Genomic DNA, 19,087 nt, shown 5'->3' with positions numbered 1-19,087 from the left:
GTACCGCAGGGCTCAGTCCTGGGCCCAGTGCTCTTCAACACTTTTATTAATGACTTGGAGGAGGAGGTGCAGGGAATGCAGATCAGATTTGCAGATGACACCAAATTGGGCGGGATAGCTAATACCTTGGAAGACAGAAACAAAATTCAAAGTGATCTTGATAGATGGGAGCACTGGGCAGAAAACAACAGAATGACATTTAATAGGGATAAATGCCAAGTTCTGCACCTAGGAAAAAGAAACCAAATGCACAGTTACAAGATGGGGGATACGTGGCTCAACCACACTACAAGCGAGAAGGATCTTGGAACTGTTGTCGATCACAAGCTGAATATGAGCCAACAATGAGATGTGGCTACAAAAAAGTCAAATGCTATTTTGGGCTGCATTCATAGAAGCATCACTTCCAAATCCCGGGAAGTACTAGTTCCCCTCTACTCAGCACTGGTTAGGCCTCATCTGGAGTACTGTGTCCAGTTCTGGGCACCACACTTTAAGAAGGATGCAGACAAACTGGAGAGGGTTCAGAGGAGGGCAACAAAGATGATCAGGGGACTGGAAACAAAGCCCTATGAGGAGAGACTGAAAGAACTGGGCATGTTTAGCCTTGAGAAGAGAAGACTGAGGGGAGATATGATAGTGCTCTTCAAGTACTTGAAAGGTTGTCACAGAGAAGAAGGCCAGGATCTCTTCTTGATCATCCCAGAGTGCAGGACACGGAATAATGGGCTCAAGTTACAGGAAGCTAGATTCCGGCTGAACATCAGGAAAAACTTCCTGACTGTAAGAGCAATACGACAATGGAACCAATTACCTGGGGAGGTGGTGGGCTCTCCCACACTGGAGGCCTTCAAGACGAGGATGGACAGCCATTTGTCAGGGATGCTCTGACTTGGATTCCTGCCTTGAGCAGGGGGTTGGACTCGATGGCCTTGTAGGCCCCTTCCAACCCTACTATTCTATGATTCTATGATACACATGACACCAATGGGCACCAATAGTTATGATAATGGTATAACTGCTGTGTGTAGATTATGCCTAGGTTTGGTTATGGCAAAGACTCTCTAGTAGTTCAAGAACTGGTAATAACGACCATCAAGGGAAACTCTAAGCAATAACCCTGACTATAAAATAGCTCTATAGCAGAATGGGCACTGCTTACATTTTTATGTCTTGCAGTTCTCTATTAAGGCAAATATTCCAGTAGGCAATTGACACCTTTTTTAAAGGGTCAAACTAGATGAGATGTTGGAGTTCTGAGATCAGATCGCCCTGCTTTTAAAATACCTTTGAAGAGCAGCTGCATGGTGCTTCGGGTCGTGTGGGGAGGGAGGAATGAATCCTTTCAATTGTACCATCTTTGCGATGTAAATTGCTCCCCCAGCTGCTATCGGGCCCCATTAAGTAAAAAATATGGATTCACATTGTTTTCCTTACAGTAAAAGGGAGAAGACTGACTGAAAAAAACTGCACAGGAGAAGGGTTAATGCCTCCTTCTCCCATCATTGCAATCTTGATCCAATTTGAGGTCCCCCACAGCTGCTTTTAAAAGAAATGTAAAGAAATGGGAGAACAGGTCATGGATCTCTAAGGTCTCGGGTGGCCTTAAGAAGCACAAAATCTGGGATTTCATTTTAAAGGGGCAAAAACAACCTTCCGGCCACAAGGCAATTTGGCTCATACTGTTTCGCTGCTATAACTGCAAGAAGCTTTTGCTTTGTTCCTGTTATTTATCTTGAAAACGGTGCAGTCAAAAATAGTGCTGAATATGCAGACACCAGGGACATACTGACACAGCACACTTATATTAGTTTTATACCAGTTTAACTCTGATGGTTTCCCTCAAAGACTCCTGGGAACTGTAGTTTGGTGAGGGTGTGAGGATCCTCTGTGAGACTTCCTTCTATGAGACATCCCATAGTTCCCAGGTTTCCCTGGGGAAGTTTTGTTTTGTTTTTTAATCCTCAGTGCAAGCAGAAAATACAGTGAGATTAGTAGTGCAAAGAAATCACACTAGAGGTTCAGTCCTTTGCAAATGGGGGTTTCAAATTCATTTCATTTCTTTGAGGAGTGTTTCTTTAAAAGTACATTTTATCATAGAGGACCACTTGAGACAGTATTACTTACCATCTTCATTTCCTGAAACAATGGAATAGATAATAGTCTGATTCAAGGCAGCAGCAGTTACAACAACAACTTGAGTTCCTTTGGGTGCAACTTCACTCACAGGAGGGGGCCTGCAGAATTGGACAAAAGAGATTGTTCTTTCTTACAGTCACGTTCTCATTACTCTGCTGATTATCATGATATATACAAGATTTTCTTCTTCTCTGTGAGACTAAAGAAGAAACTGGAAGTTATGTGCACCTAGGGTCACTTAATTCCAGTGCTTGGCTAGCAGGAAATAAGGGGGTTTTCTACACGAGGCTTTTAACTTGCCACGTTACTAAGGCTTCTGCTTCCGGATTCTTTGTGGGATTAAGATCAGATACTTTACACACGTTTTTCCCCCAGGGTTTTTCTTTCTTTGCCTATCTATATGTTCCATTACACAAACATTAGGTGGTGGTGTGATATAGCGGAATTGTGCAGCTACATGAGGGGTTCATTCCGCCATTTCCAGATAACACCAGACTATCCTTGATTTTTTAAAAAGCAGCAGAAATGATTGCAAAGAACAGGAGAGGCTCTGGAGGATGACAACATTGTGTGAAGCACCCAAAAACTACTGTGAGTGAGGAATCACGAATGCACAATAAATGCCTCGCATAGAAAGGCTCAAGGAAAAATTAAGCATGCAAAAGAAAGCAACAACATTGGCTTGATTCAAATGTTAGGTGTTGGATCGAGATTTACACTGGATCAACTGCACTGATGGTAGTGGTCTTCCCCAGTCCCTTCTTCCCACAGCAGCATGCTGAAAATGCTACACAGAGTCAGGGGACCGTGATGAATGGAGTTTGTTGTGGAATATGGGGGAGGGGGGATTCCCAAAAATTGGCTGGAGGGGCATTCCATGAGCAGGGCCTTCCTCTCATGGAAGGTCCCTTCCTCTTGCAGAAGGCAGACCCTGGATCCACATCAGTGGCGTGACCAGTGCGAGACATACACTACGGTGGGACATGGGAGAGGGCCTTCTCTGCTGTGGCACCTGGTTGTGGAATGCCCTCCCCTTGGAGGCCCAATTGGCGCAGACATTGGTTTCATTTCTGACAGTGGTTTCATTTCATCCAAGTAAAAACATGGCTTTTAACCAAAGCCTTTGAGGGCTAAATGCATTCCCTAAAGTAGCACACTGTTCTAACTGTTTTATTGTTTTAGATTTTAATTGGTATTACCTTGTTTAATGGTTTAATATGTTTTTAGTGGTTTAAATTATTTATTGTTTTATACTGTTTAAACTGATTTTATCTGTATGCCTCCCTGAGATCTTAATGATATAGGATGGGATATAAATGCAATCAATCAGTCAATCAATCAATCAATCAATCAATCACTGTTGCCTAAATTTGCTGCTGTGCTGCTTGGGCAGGGCTCCAAGTGAAGCTGTAAACATTTGAATCTTTTCCCACTTGGGTTCACCTGACTGCATGTCAAAGGGATTTAAATATCTCACAGCTAGATAAATTCACCAGCCTTGTAGTGGAGAGTTTTTGGATGGCAACAGTATCACCAATCTAGTGCTTCCATCAAGTCTAACATGAATTCTATCCTCTGGAATAATAAGAGTTCTGCACAAAAAAGAATCTGAACCTAACTGATCAAAGAAACAATCCAATCTAGCACAACATTGTGCCAGGGAAAAAAAAACAAAAAACTAGTTGCTAGCTTTTGCCTTTCCTGAATACAAATGCCCATCTACTACAGAAGCCTGCTGACAACTGCTCCTAGAAGCATTTGAGATAAAGTTTCTGCTGTCAAGAAGTAGTCATAAATAAGTGTGCTTGATCATAATGTGCTATTTCTTGAACTTCTGAACACAGACAGTCCTTAGTCAGTTGGATCAACCTGAACAGATACAGAAATGCTGAACTCACCTTGCTTTTTCCCACCATTTTGCAGAACATTGCAGGCCCTGAGGCTTATATGAATTGTTGTGAGACAGGTCAAATCTCAGTCTTGATCATTCTGTAAATGTCCATGGCAAACATGCAAGGATTATTCCATGGCTCCCGCATGACATGTGTTAGGGCCAGGGGCGTTGCTAGGTTCTTAAAAGATCCGGGACATAGGCCCATAACACAAATTTGCATATATCTATATCTAAGTGCATATCTAACATGTGTATGTGTGTGTGTATGTGTGTGTGCTTGCATGTGTGTATAGATTACATACATACAAAAGAAGCGTGCACTGACCCCCCACCTCACTTCAACTCAGACCCCAACGCAGAATTTTGGAAAACATCCTGCTTCTGCTCAGGCCAATTTGTAGTCGGACCACTTCAGCTCAGTACCAAACCTGAGTCAATGTTTGGAAAAATGAGTCTTTATGCTTCCTGTTGACTACTGTAGGAAATTAGAAAAAAACTGTAACTTTTTTCTCTTGATCAGAACTGGATGATAATTTCAGGCATAGTAGCCCCCTAGAAAGGGATTACACCTGCCCAATGTCAGAAAAAGAGGTTCAGGGTTTATATTTTGATTTTCTTTTAAAGGGAACTGCCAATAACATTTCAATTCCTTGGAAGAATTGGATAAAAATTTCAGGATTCATTGCTCCATCAGAGGAGATCATGTCTGCCAAATTTCAGAATGCTAGCCACAAGGTTTTTTGTGCAAGGGTGGCCTTGACATTTTGAGGTCTCCAAAGAGGACATGCTTATCTCCCTATGTTTCTTGTGGACCATTGTTTTGAAAATTACAGACAGCCTACAGTTGTCCCTAAGTAAGAAACCAGCAAAGTTTCAGAAGGATAGGTGCAGCAGTTCATGTGGAAGGGGAGTTCTCCAATTTGGGGCAGGGAGTGATTTGCTTTCCTTTCCAGTCACCCCTTCCCCAATAGTTTTTGGGTAAATTTGTATGAAAATGCACAGGTCATTACAGTTGTCCCCCAGGCAAGAAACCTGCAAAGTTTCTGAAGGATATACATGCATTCTAATTTAGAATTACTAGAATTTAATTACGTTTCACCAGTGTCAGCAGCAGGGAAACATGGGTGGGAAGGTGCTATTGCACTCATGTCCTGCTTGTGGGTTTCCTATGGGCATCTGGTTGGCCATTGTGTGAACAGAATGCTGTACTAGATGGACCTTGGTCTGATGCAGCACAGCTCTTCTTATGTTCTTAAATAGAGAGTGCCTCTGAGCATGTGCAGAATGTTTTTCTTTCACCACTGAGCATTTACATTCTCCCCCTACCAATTCTATTCCCCTCCATGCAACCATCCCTCCTCATCCTGCAACTCCTCTCTACCACCTCCTTGTTATGCATAAGCTCTCATTGTATCTTCCTCCCCGTAACTTCATTTGTGCCAAGACTTCACCAGGATTCAGCCAATGAGTCTGTTTTCAAAACTAGGGCTAAGTTATGGAGAAACTCTGAGCATGTACTAAGCGCCTTTCCCTCACCACTGAAGCTAGAGTTCATGCAAAAAAAAACCAAACCCACAAATGACAAAACATGCATAGGACTGAGCTGAAAGGGTAGTCGATTCATTAGATGGAATTGGGTAAGCACTGTAATAAGCTTGCAGTACCATGCTCACAACTCAGGACTTATTTCTGAGTAAACATGAAGAACATCAAGGTACAAACCTCCCTGCAAAAGTAACTTGTGCTGGAATCCTATGCACACTTTTCTGAGTGTAAGCCTCATTAAACATAATGGGGCTTCTCAGTAGGCATACATAGGATTGCATATATTAGCAATATTTATCTCTCCTCCACTTAAAAAACAAACCAAAGACTCCTTTTTAAAAACAAATTAAAGCTTTCTTTCTGTTCATAGGAACATAGGAAGCTGCCTTATACTGAGTCAGACCCTGGGTCCATCTAGAATTGTTGACGCTGATTGGCAGCAGCAGCTCTCCAAAGTTTCAGGCAGGATTCTTTTGAAGCCCTATCTGGAGATGCTGGGGATTGAACCTGCGACCTTCTGCATGCCAAGCATGTGCTCTACCATTGAGCTTCAGCCCTTCCTATTTCTGGATAGTGGCAAATGACAAACAAAACAGCCTCAGATTTGTTTCTCTGCAACCATGTGAACCCACTTTTCTCAAAGGCTTGAGTGAGGAGAAGGAGAAAAACCAGCCCTCTTGTCTGTTTGTATAAAGTCAAATACCGTTCAGAACTTCTTGTGCCTGCTGAAGAGAATTCTCTTTAAGAATTCCCCAAGATATGCTCTGGGTGGAATAAAGAAGAGAAAGAATGAAAGAACAAGATAAGGGAAGGAAGAAGAAAAGAAGAATGGTGATAGCAAATGCAGGGCGGCAGGGGGTTAGAGATCCCCTAAGCCAAGTGGCTCCTTTCAGAGAGGTAGTACTTCAGAGGAATTCAGGAGGCTGTGCAGGGTTTGTAAGGATTGCATGTACTTAAATTAATTTTACGAGGTGAGGTGGTGGAGGGCTTTTTCTAGCTTTTTTAAAACTGCAGAACCTATTTAAAAGCCTTAGCAGTTCTTTGATCATGCCACATAGTCCTAACCCTCCTTTTGGAATAATTTGAGTTCTACAGCTATTTAGGAGAAATTAAAGTGGAGGGGGAGAAAGAGGTTTGTGGAGGCCGATTGGATCCTTTGCTGTACTGAAGCTACTAAACTTCTTCAGAAGCCAAAGGTTCCACTTTGGGGCAGTAAAATCAGGTGCTATGTAAAATACCAGTATTTCACATGGAGCTCGTTCTTCCCTTCCTTCTCACTCTTCAAAATTTCATTGCAGGCAAACTCCCAACAGTGGGCATGCAAGAGCAGAAAATAAAAGAAGGGGGAGAGAGGTTTTTTGCACCTCAAAAAACAAACAAACAAACAAACAAAAACCCTACACCAGAGATAGTGACCTCCTAATGGACACCTTAAACACTTTCTGATTAGGATCTCTACTCCCCTGGGTGACTTGACAGTTTTTACTTTTTTTTAGACTTTGAGAAAAGGAAACTTTATGCATGGCTAGTGCAAAAGCCACTGGACCTAACTGAAATTAGGTAGGTTCAGTCAGCTCCATAGGGCCTGCTAGGTCCCTAATTTCCAGGAATTTATGTGGAAGCACAAAGAAATTTTAGCTCTTTGCTTTGACAGATTTTCTTGGAAAAAGCAAAATTTACTTGTGGCTAGCACAAAAGTCACTAGGCCTAACTGTCTGAAATTTGGCAGGCTCAGTCAGCTCTATGGGGGCTGCCAGGTCCCAAAATTCCATCCATGTATGTGGAAGCACAAAAAAATTATAGCTCTTTGCTTTGACAGAGTTTCTTGAAAATAGCAAACTTTACCTGTGACTAGCACAAAACCCACTGGACCTAACTGCCTGAAATTTGGCATATACAATCAGCTCCATAGGGGCTACCAAACCTCCACATTTCATGTATGTATCATACAAACTAAAAAAGGTTATGGCCATTTTTGTTTTCCAATGCAACTCAATGGGAAAATGTAAAAAAAAAAAAAAATGGCAATTAGGACAGCTCAAAAGATCCATGGCACAGCTCAAAAGATCCATGGCACAGCTCAAAAGATCCAGGGCCTGTGCCCAGTTGGCCCTTCTATAACGATGTCCCTGGTTAGGGCCAATTCTTCTCATTTTACTTTTTATAGTGAAGTTCACATATCTGAGGACAAAATACAGGCGTGCCATGTGAAAGACGTTTGTGTGTAGATCTGTAATTAGGTCTCTTAAAAAACCTCAGAAACAGTTTCTGGGAAAGATGACGTGTTTCAAAAGAGACACACACACTTAATTCTGCATGTATGTGTCCTTCACACTTCACAGGAAATCCATGTATTTTGTACTTAGTTATGTATGTACACCGAGTACAGAACAGAAAGTGAGAATTAGCTCTAATTCCTCTGGCCACAGCTTACCTCCCTGCAAACTACCACTTTGACCTCAGTTGCCCGCTGTGTGATTGACAGTACACCCAGATAGTTAGCAATGAATCCCTCTCCTACCACTGGGCATGGGCAGCGAGGTGCTAAATCTCTTTCAGCCTGGTTCCCAACACCAGGAAAGAATGAAATTACTTCAAAAACTCATGAAATGTATTTCACATTCTCTGTAGCCCTTTCTACACATATGCAGGGCAATCACAGATATCAAGGGAGGGGGGACTATACCAATGACCCTGTCCCCAATGTCACATCCCCAAGTGGCCCCACTCTCTTGCCATCTACCTATTGCTGTGGATGTCTGCAAATATACAGAACAGCATCTGCTCACACCAAAATACACCTTTGCAGGTGCCACACTGAAAATGTGGGTGACAAGGGACAATGGGGGATGCACCATAAAGGGCTGGACCAGCAGCATGGCCTTGCTCCCCTGCAAGAAGGCCCCTGCTGCATCAGACCAAAGGCCTATCCAGTCCAGCACCTTTTCCCCCACAATGGACAACCAGATGCCTGCTGGGAAGCCCATAGGCAGGAGATTAAGGACATAGCTAGGGATGGGCAAATCGGTCAGTTTGGCTTTCTCCTGCTTTGATTGTTTAAAAGGTGCGCTGATCAGCTGGGCTGCAGGGAACAGGCCCCTGTACCGACATGCTGTCAGCAGTGCTGGGACAGTGATCCCAATCGGGGTCAGTAGGGTGGAGGAACAGGCTTTAGCCTCTGCTCTTCAGAGATCCTGATGCAGCTGGTATAGATGTTTTTCCACCACTAATGGTGATGGGTAAACAGGAATTCCGATCATGGTCCCTGGGGTGGTGCTGGTGGAAAAAGCTCTCCCACCTCAGCAATCCTGGTGCTGCCAAGATTGCGGCTTCTCTGCTGCTAATAGCAGTGGGGAAATAGCTGTCTCAGTTGGGGACACTGGGGATGGGGGGGACTTTATCCTGTCCATCGCTTGGCTTGCTGTTTATCCATCACCATTAGCGACTGGGGGCGCGGGGGAAACAGCTGCATCAGGATGCCCTGATAACAGCAGTGGGGAAACAGTGATTTTGGTCCAAATTACTGGGGGTGGGGGTCGGTGGGAGGGAGGTTAAAGCCTCTCCAGCCCTCCAGCAATCCCATCGCTGTCCACTGATATGTGGTGGGTGGGAGGAAGAGTTTATGTGTGTGAGCGCGTGCGTGCACATGCGCACAAATATGCACGCATGTATGCATCCCCCAACCGGCCGCCGCATATGGCCTGCAAGGCCAAAAGGTTGCCCACCTCTGGTGTAAGGTCTGCATGCAAGGCATGGGGAGTAGAGATGAAGTTCTAAATCACAAAAGAGAGGAGGCTCTTTGCCGCAAACAGTTTTCCCCTACACACAGAGGGCAATGAAAATGGCAATGGGGGGGGGGTGAGAGCTGGCGGCTCTCATCCCTGTTCCCCCTCCTTGCATGTAGATCCTACATGCTTTTAGGATGCCTGAAGAGGGCTTTCGTTACCGATGATTACATAATATGCTATTTGGAAATGCAGAACCATAGACTTTATTTGTGACTGATCATCCATGTTCCAGTTTCAGGAATCTTAAATCTGATCTTGTAACTATAGTGAAGTACTGGATTTGGACTGCCAGTTTAATTGTAATTTAACCGGTTGAGGTGATTTGTAGATTTGGCTGTATATATAACAACGTTAACACTGAAATTAAAGTCAGAATGTCAGTACGTTATTTGCATCACTGTAAGCAAAGGGCATTTGAAAGAGTTTCTTTTTATGAAGGAGCAAATTCTAGCTTGCTGTTTTCAGGACCTGTAGGCTAGACTCCTTCCATATCCTCCCTTCTAAAATTAAGTGTTTGAAAAATGCAGAATCTTGGGGGGGGGGGGTTGTTTAAAAACCATCTTTTGAGCCTAACCTGCTTTTAGCACTTTCTTTTTTTAGTGACATCCCTGTAACTCCCATTCTGACAATGCAGAATTGTATGGATTGAGAAATCAATATCAATTAGGAAGCTGCTTTTGAGTTCAGTATGGGAGAATTTGAAGGAAGCGCATAGAAAAACACACAAAGTCATGTTCTTTGTAACCTTATAGTAATTGTGCCTTATTGATTTTACTTCCTTGAGTTAACTAATGCATTCACGTTCAAAGAACAATATATCAGTTCAATGAAAACACTGCTGGTCCCATAAGAAACTTTTGTTGAAACACACATAAGTAAATTTGTAAAAAAGAAAAAGAAAAAAAAGAAAGGATAAAAGGATTCACCAGCTAATCTGTGGCTGTGTCTATCCTGTATATTTTAGCTCAAACGCCATTGCTATTTTAGCTTAAAGCCAGTAAGCTTTAGGGGAGGCATTTCAGCCTTTATGGATGGGATAAAACACACTTGCAAAAGCCAGAAAACCACCAAATGATCAGTAGTCAGGGGAAAGGGGCATGGCTTTCTGGTGCCAGACCGAGCCCCAAGTGGGCAGGATTTGGCCTGTAGGCCTGAGGTTCACCACTCCTGCTTTAGGAAAATGGGCTCTCCTAATCTACGAATAGGGCTCCACATGGCAGCGAAACTGCTGGTTCCACCCCTGTGGTTCTGTAACTCCTTGACTGCACATTTCAACTTCCACACATTGAGCATGGACATGTGCATAGGTGAAGCCTACGCATGTAGATCTCTGCCCATGTAAGGTTCCACACAAGCCGGAATCCTGCATGATCAGCATTCTGAGTCAGACAATTGGCCCATTCTGACTGGTTGCAGCTCTCTTAGGCACAATCCTATGCATGTTTAGACCAATGTGCGACCAGACACTTTGCTTGGTGCCTAGCACACTACTCATCCCAATATTTATTATTTATTTATTTATTTATATTTATTAAACACCTCATAAAATTTTTTTTCTGGGCATTTTTCAATATTTTTTTATTTTTTAAAAAATATGTTTATGTTTTCCTACTGGCAGCTGGATTGCTTCAAAGCAAAATGGGAGCTTCTAGCCACTGCCATCTTAATTTCCCATGAATGCTTCTGTGCGGGTTACTACTTTTCTTTTGTTACTAGCAATGCCCACTCATGCCAGCCATTTTATGATTGTGCCCAGGCAGTTTCCGAAATTCCCAAATGTGCCCACAGGCCCCAAAGGCCTGTTAAATCACCTATCCGTGATTTAACTGGAGATATTGATCTAGGTACTTGTGTGTGCAAAACATGAACTCTGCCACTGAGAACTCGAGCCAAAGGCCTAAATTCAACATGCTAACCACTGTCCCACTCTACCTCCTATTTTATAATACTTCCCAAGGACATATTTATAAGATATTCCATCATTAATATGTCCCACCCCTCACTCCCCATAGATACTTTTTAAGAATAAAGTTAAGTTATATTTATCTGCAAAACAGGTATACAATTTCCCAGAAAAGCTTGGACATTATTTGCAAGCTTTCAGAATCCAAACAGCATTTCTGGATAAGAAATCTTCAAATGTCAGAAGACCAGTGAGCACGTAGGAGCCTGGGAAAAGAGTTTGAAAACCTGTGCGTGCTCGTAGCTTTTCTTCTTTGTACCCACCGACACATGCAGAATCCAGTTTTTTTGGCACATTGCCACAAACATAATTTTCCTTCCGGCTGTTGCCAACACATCTTAAAAGCTGGATCCTACATGTGGCAATGGATGCACATGATCTGCTGATCACAGCTCCTATGTCAAAATGGTAGCTGAGAAAGGGCCCCAGCGCTAAATCTATGCTCCACTATGCATCAGAGCATGAAGTAATTCTGCTACAAAACTTAGCTGACATATTCTAAATATAGTATTTCTCTTCACATGATTTTGTACTTGCATATGCCATACCATCTCAATAAAACATTCATTGCTTCCATAAGCCCATTAAAAAAAAATTCCCTGTGCAAAATTATTTGCAAGTATGTTCAGTAGAACTGTGTGTCTTTCACTATGCCCCCTCCTCACACTTTTCATATTGGTTCACGAAGTTTTGACCTTTTCAGTGGTATTTACCTCTAAAAAAGATGACAAGGAAGTGTAGGTTTTATTACAATGAACCACTGACATGGCCTATTATCCTTAAGATAAATGTCAAACTTCATTCTGATGGACTTAATGTCATCAGGTGCAATGCATCCTTGTGTAATCCTTGCAATGATTCCAAATGAAAGCTAGAAGTTGAGTCTATTCTTGAAGTATTTTTGGTCAGGGATTCTTCAGAATCTAAAGAATGGGAAGTCATACTGTATTGTTTAAATAACTCTTCAAGGGTCAAGTACAATGGCATAATTGCAAAGATGGGTCAAATATGGAAAAGTCATTCTCCAACCTGAAACAGAAAAGGCAGGGTATGATCCTAGACAAATAAATATAATGATGGATTGAGTATTTTCACATTCACATGCATTGTTTATTTGATTTGTTAAAAATGATTCCACTAGGGGATGTTTGCCCTCAAAGATCTAATCAGCAATCCTTTCCTTTCTTTTGATAATGGTAAGAGCAGGAGAAACTTTTTACTTCTTGGTGAAGGTCAGAAGAAAGTCTTCCTTTACTGTAGCAGTTGATGCAGAATCTTGCTATGATTACATGCCTCATGTCTTCTGTATTAAACTCCCTTAGGGAGGTGCCTGAGATTCAGTTATTTGACTTTGAAAGAAGATGGAGGGAAAAATATATTCTCATACAGAATTCTCTGAGAAAGAATACTTTGATTTGTTGTGCCTTTTTGAGCATCTCAGAAGACAAAGTTCTGCTAGTTTTCTTTGGCTTGTGAGAGCAAAAGACCTTCTTGGGACTATACCTGAGGTAGGGGTCCATACAGGGAATGAACAGGAAAGAGAAGATGCAAAATTGCTAGAAAAATACTGGGTGGAATCCAATTAGCTCATCCCACTGGCAGAACAGTTTCTATCAGCAGAAAATGGAGGGGGACAATTGCCCCTATGCACCCCGAAAATCTGCTCCGGCATTGGATTGGAGAATCCTCCAGAGCAGATTTTGGGAGGGCACAGGAGGCTGCAGGAGGGAGGAGAAAGTCCACTCTGGTGATGCTGGATTCTGCCCACTAGCTTTTCTGGAGCCACTATTGTGCTCTAGAGGAAACCTTGAACAGGAAGAGAAAAATATATGAGCTGTCTTGGGACACTGGTATTGGAGCTACTAAAGGCCTGTATATGGGGAAGGTATATGCAGGCAAGACAGTTTTCTAGTGCGTGGGAGCTATGCCCTTCAGAAACCCTAGATTGCTATCTGGCAGCTGTAGAAAAATTTCCCAGCCATTAAGCCACAGTTATTTTCATATTTTTGGATGTTATGTGAACCAAGAGCAATGATAGATATTGCGTGTTAAGAGCAGTCACAGCACAACTGTTTTAACTGTGGTTCGAACCCAGCCATACAGTTTATGTTATTGATGTGCATACCGACAAGGCAAATGGTGGATTATCAATATGCTTCCCATGCTGCAAAAGTCAGTCTAGCCTATCTCCATTTATGTGTCAGGTAGGTTTTTAAAAATATTGTTTAAAGAGGCACAGATGCATTTTATGCATATATCCACTCGCACTTCACTTTACAAAAGACAATTTAGTAACATTGCAAAATAAGTTGCAAAACTATTGTGTGGTCTCAACAGGGAGAGGTACTTTGGTGATATAACAGACACTGGCCAGTCAACCTTTCTCTGGTTCAGCCTCAACCATGTTGGAAGTTGCATAACCACCATGCGCGCGCGCGCACACACACACACACACCTCGCATCAAGACCAAAAAAGTTTATACAAATGCACACTAGTTTTTAGGGCAGTGGAAGGCACTAGTAAAATCCTCCTCTCCTCTTGAATTTTATATCTGTCTTCATTCAAAGTATCTTCTTAATAGCTATATACAACTAATTTTTCAGTAAGAGTCATAGTTTTTTCTTCTTCCAATGGCATGTGCCTAGAAATCAGAGAATATCAGAAAGGCTTGTCAATCAGTATTATTCTTGTGAATTAGAAACAAAAGCCATGTTGAACATGATAAACTTTGTAATTCCACATTTTCTAAGGGAATAACCCCAAACAAAAACTTAGTGTTCCTTAAATCTCTCAAAATGGATCCTAGGATTTACTATGTGATTCCAAACCATTTGAAAGATGCTACTATTTTCCTTTACATGATATAAAATGCTTGAACACCTGTTAAATGTATCCACGGGCAATACTTAATAGCTATTGATTGCACTTTTAGTTAGCAATTTATTGCCTACAATAGCAGTCCATGGCTATTAACTATGACTTTCTAGTTGTGGAAGAGGACAAGATATACATTAATTAACAAAAATCCAAGGTACCTTTGAACTTTTAATTTTTTAAAAAGAGGATAATTAATCACAAGAGAATGACATTTTTTTAAAAAAAAAAACATAATCAGATATTTAATTTAACATTTTCCACTTTAGGTTTAATTTCACATCTGGTCTTCACAATTTTGACAGGGCAGAAAAAGACAGGAGGGCTTCTATTATCTTTTTGCAGAAAAAAAAACCTGTTTTCATATCTCCTTTAGCAAGTTTATTTTGCATACCTACAGAATTCAGCAGTCACAGCATATGCTAAAAACAGTCATTGTCACTTTCTCAATAAATTCATATGAAACAGAGAACATTATTTAATGTAGTGATCCTCTTTGATAAAAACATCCTATTTCCCAAATGCTCCGTGTAGCATTCTGATATGCTAAGTCTATTGGATCCTGTGTAAACTGGGCAAATTGTATTTATCTGTGATTCTGATTACTTGAAAAAGGTCTAATGCAATAAAAGCTGTGAAGATATATGAGATTGCATCAATGGGGTGGCAGCTACATTCAGTGAAATGCACCAACACTAGGGATCTTTCTTATAATTTTCTGCAAACTAGCATAGTAACCATACTCAGAGCTGGTGACAAGGCTCTGAGTATAGTTACTAATACCAGCGCCTGCTGAGGGCCCACATCCTAGTAGGGGCCCACTGACAAAAGCTCACAGGAGTTGCTCCTCCTTTTCACCACTGCATCCTGCTTGCTCATCTGCCTCTCATTCTAGTCCAGACAAAATTGATGGTGGAAAGACTGAGCAGATGTCAGTGCCTTCTTGCTTGCTGGCTCTCTGCAAGCAGTAGCAATGATAAGGAAAAGGAGGAGGATTAACAGGAGCTAGTGATAATGGTGCTGGGAAAGACTGAAGGCAAAAGGAGAAGGGGACGGCAGAGGATGAGATGGCTAGATAGCATCACCGATGCAATGAATATGAACTTGAGCACGCTCCAGGAGAGAGCGGAGGACAGGAAGGCCTGGCGTGCTGTGGTCCATGGGGTCACAAAGAGTCGGACATGACTGAACGACTGAACAACAACAACAACAAGTGATAATGGTAGACTCATTGAGGCAGGGGGCCCATTGAGGGTGTCTCTTGCCCAATGGGCCTCCAAAACCTAGACTCATTGAGGCAGGGGGCCCACTGAGGGTGTCTGTTGCCCAATGGGCCTCCAAAACATGGAGTTGACACTGACTTTACTCATCACATATTTTATCTTTTATCAGCAAAACGTATGATTTCTGTACTTACTCCTAAAGAAATACCATTACTGATCCAATTAAGAATTTGCTCTCTCTGCATAATTTTTGTTAGGCTTTGTTGTGAATATTTTTTTAGTAGAATATATACTGAAAAGCAGCATACAAATGAAATTATGTTTATAATACCATTACATTTTATTTTGAGGTTTCTTGGTAAATAACTGTATAACATAGGCTCCTATGTTAAATAACTGTATAACATAGGGCTCCTATGTCACACTGGGCTTTTATCCTGCGATTGAGATGGGTCCTTCACAGAAGTTTGTGGGCTCTTTACATGATGCCGTGACCCTCCTGCACTAAATGCCCTTTGTTCCATTTTTAAATAGATCACAGATAATGAGCTGTCAAATTACCCCGCTGTGTTCCGCTCAGTTTCCTACGTGAAAATACTTAGTGGCAAGAAGAGGAGCAAGATCAATGAAAGATAATGGAAGACTCAGATTCGGGGAGAAGCAGGGGGGGAGGAAGCACATGTAAAGGGAGTCGTTGCAATCCTGCATTTAAAATGGAAGCAGAAAGCCCCGTTTTAAATGCAGGATTTTAGGCTGGTGTAGAAATGCCCATAATCACTTTAATCTGTCAGCTCTAGTTGTCATGAGAGGTGTGATGTAGACATGATGCTCCAACACAAGTAAGAGTTGCACATTCATTGTCATTGGATCAGCCCTGTGGCCAGACTTCCTAGTTAGGTGGGGCCGCCACATTTCTAGGTGGGGGATTTGTGGGGGAAGGCGCACAGCACCCTAGAGGATGTGAGGGCCAGTCCAAGGGAAGGGAAAGGCAGTGATTTTTCTGCCCAGAAACCTTGAAAAGGCCTCAGGCTGAGCTGCACACATAGGGAAAATGATCAGGAGTTAGGCCTGAGTTATAGCCTGGGTGGCCAGCCGGACAGCTACCTGTAGTGTGCACAGTAGTGTTCCTATTCCTCTATGGGTGTTTTCATCCTTCATCATCAAGTACTCAAGAAAAAAATAGCCACTATGATTGTGAGTATAGTGAGTGCTTTAAAAGAGTAAAGGGCAACTTAGGGTAGATATTTTTGCAGATCACTTTACATTTTCTCTTTATTTCATCCTCTAGCAATAAGCACCAAATCCTTCTGTACTCATCATAATAACTGCAGAATAAACAAACTCTTACTTCTTACTGCAGGCAAACAAACATGCATCTTTATTGCTGGCTGGGTAGAGAACTGAACAACTGAAATTGAAACTGAAAAACAGAGCAAAGGAAAGTCCAGGGCATGGAATCTAACTCTAACCCATAATACAAAGTTCTAATATTTAACTCTTCAAGGGTCATGTTACTATACAGGCTGTTTTTTTCAGGATCACTTAAGTAATTATAGGATGATTGTGATCATGAAACATCTACCCTCAGTCAGGTAGAGTCTTGAGTGAGCAGACTTTGGGGGGCTCTTCCAGATGAGGCTTTTGTTGTGCCCTAACTTCGCCTTATACTCTGCATTTTTCAGAGGGGCCTTTTCTTAAATTGCTCCTGTTCTTAAAACAAGCTGTCATTCTTTAAATGGAGGATGCCATTGTCTGTCATGTCGCAAATTAAAAAGATCATCCCCCCCAAAAAAAAATTCTGGGGGGAGGGGGCAAGCACAGCTCGGGGCATGGGGCGGTGCAGTCATTTGCCCCACCCTGGCTACAAGGCTACATGGAATGCCCCTCCATGCAGACACACACCCATTGTATGCATGAGGAATTTCCTCTCTAATTTAACAGAACAGGGCAGCCTCTGCTTGCTTAAAAGCCAAGGTGCCTTTCTTTTTCTGAAGTATTTCACAGAATGTTGCAAAATGCACTAAAATGTTCACAGCATGCCCTGAATGGGCTTCATTTGACCTCAATCTCCTGGTCAGGTTCACCAATGTGACCAGTGCATGAAACATTGCCCTCATTCTAAATCAGGTGTATTTGCCCTAATTAACAACAATGTATAACCAAATCTGATTGGTTATGCAGTTTTGCGAAATAGTCATGTCTGTTACATGATCCCTGATTGGCTGTGATCACATAGTGAAGCTGAAATAAGCCTTAAGCAAGTATTTTAAAAAACAGAGACTGAAGATGTAGTAATCAATAGCTGTGAACAGATACCAAAAAAGACAACATGTGTGGTACGATTTGGGGGGGGGATTGGGGAAAGTATTTCAGTGCCCTAAATAGTATTACTTTCCCCCTCAAAAGCAAAATAGGCTAACATTCAGCACAATTTGGGAGAAAAGAACGCATCATCTATCAGACATTTAGAAACAGTGCTTTCGAATGGGACCAGAGCTACAGACAATAGAAAAGAATCTTATAGTCAGGAACTAAATTCCAGGAAGAAAATTCTGCAGAGTTTTTGAAGCCCAAGTCTAATATAGAAGCCAAAATGGTTGTAGAAAACTTCAACCAAATACTTAGAATAAACCCAAACTGTAAAGTTAATACATAGTTCTATTCTGACACAGGCAACAGTGCAGACCTAGCTAGTGGAAAAGTCTGCTTATAAACCAAAACTGTAGGCTTAGGCCCTGACTGAGGTACTTTAGGCTCAGTGTTAGCTCAGTTTTTAGGTCTTTAAATGCAGCTCATAAACTAAAGTATTGCAATCAAGAGAAGTATTGCAATCAAGAGGTTACTGAGCTAGCAGTGACTGACTAAGAAAGAGACCTTTGGGTTTTGGTAGACAGATTCAGGACATATAAAAGAAAGTACTTCCACACACAGCTCATATTTAAACTATGGAACTCGCTAGCATGAGATGTAGTGATGGCCAACAACTTGGATAGTTTTAAAAGAGGCTTAGACAAATTCATGGAGGATAAGACTATGAATGGCTGCTAGTCATGATGACGATATATTACCGCTGGTGTGAGAGACAGTTTGCTGGGAAACATGAGTGGAAGGGTGCTATTGCACTCATGTCCTACTTGTGGGCTTCCCACAGGCAGCTAGTTGGCCAGTGTGTAAACAGAATGCTGGACTAGACAGGCCTTTGATTTGATTCAGCAAGGCCCTTTTTAGTTCTTAGCTCTTAATTAAGACACTGAAAAATAAATCGATTAGTTTGGAGAAGCTCACACACAATGTTCAGTGGCTCTGAGAAGTGTCTTGAGTCTCACTGTCATCTGCCATTCACTCTTGCTGCCTGCTCAATACCAGTTTGGAGCCATATTTCCAATATCTCAAGCTGTAGATGTAAACATACATTACTCCAAAAAATTTTTAAAAGGTCCCTAATGCAGTTATAAGATGACCATATCTATGTAATTGTGCACCCATAAAGTGAAGAATGAGTGTAACTAATTAAATAAAAATAGCCAGATTACAATACAGTCATCTTCTACATGGTTACTATTCCCAGATTGCAGCAGTTGTCATTAAGATATAATATTTAAGGAAACAAGCTTGACAACGAAATCACTGTTTATCTCTAAGTGCTAACCTTGCTCCAAG

The 19,087-nt window shown here is 41.8% G+C and overlaps 1 protein-coding gene across 3 annotated transcripts in view; it reads right to left on the bottom strand.

Annotated features, from left to right (window-relative positions):
• Positions 1-19,087, bottom strand: part of PCDH15 (protocadherin related 15) — a 1,185,684-nt gene that overhangs the window by 125,782 nt on the left and 1,040,815 nt on the right. For all 3 annotated transcript variants that reach the window (XM_084845696.1, XM_084845694.1, XM_084845693.1), the window contains one exon: positions 2,128-2,237. In XM_084845696.1, coding sequence (XP_084701822.1) covers positions 2,128-2,237 — 110 coding nt within the window. The remainder of the gene's footprint in view (positions 1-2,127; positions 2,238-19,087) is intronic.

The sequence above is a fragment of the Heloderma suspectum genome, chromosome 3, assembly GCF_057233095.1.
Source record: "Heloderma suspectum isolate Gila_16-S chromosome 3, 16-S_ref, whole genome shotgun sequence".
NCBI classification, from domain to species: Eukaryota; Metazoa; Chordata; class Lepidosauria; order Squamata; family Helodermatidae; genus Heloderma; species Heloderma suspectum.
Note: the sequence above shows the minus strand (reverse complement) of the source record. Positions and strands in the feature narration are given on the sequence as shown.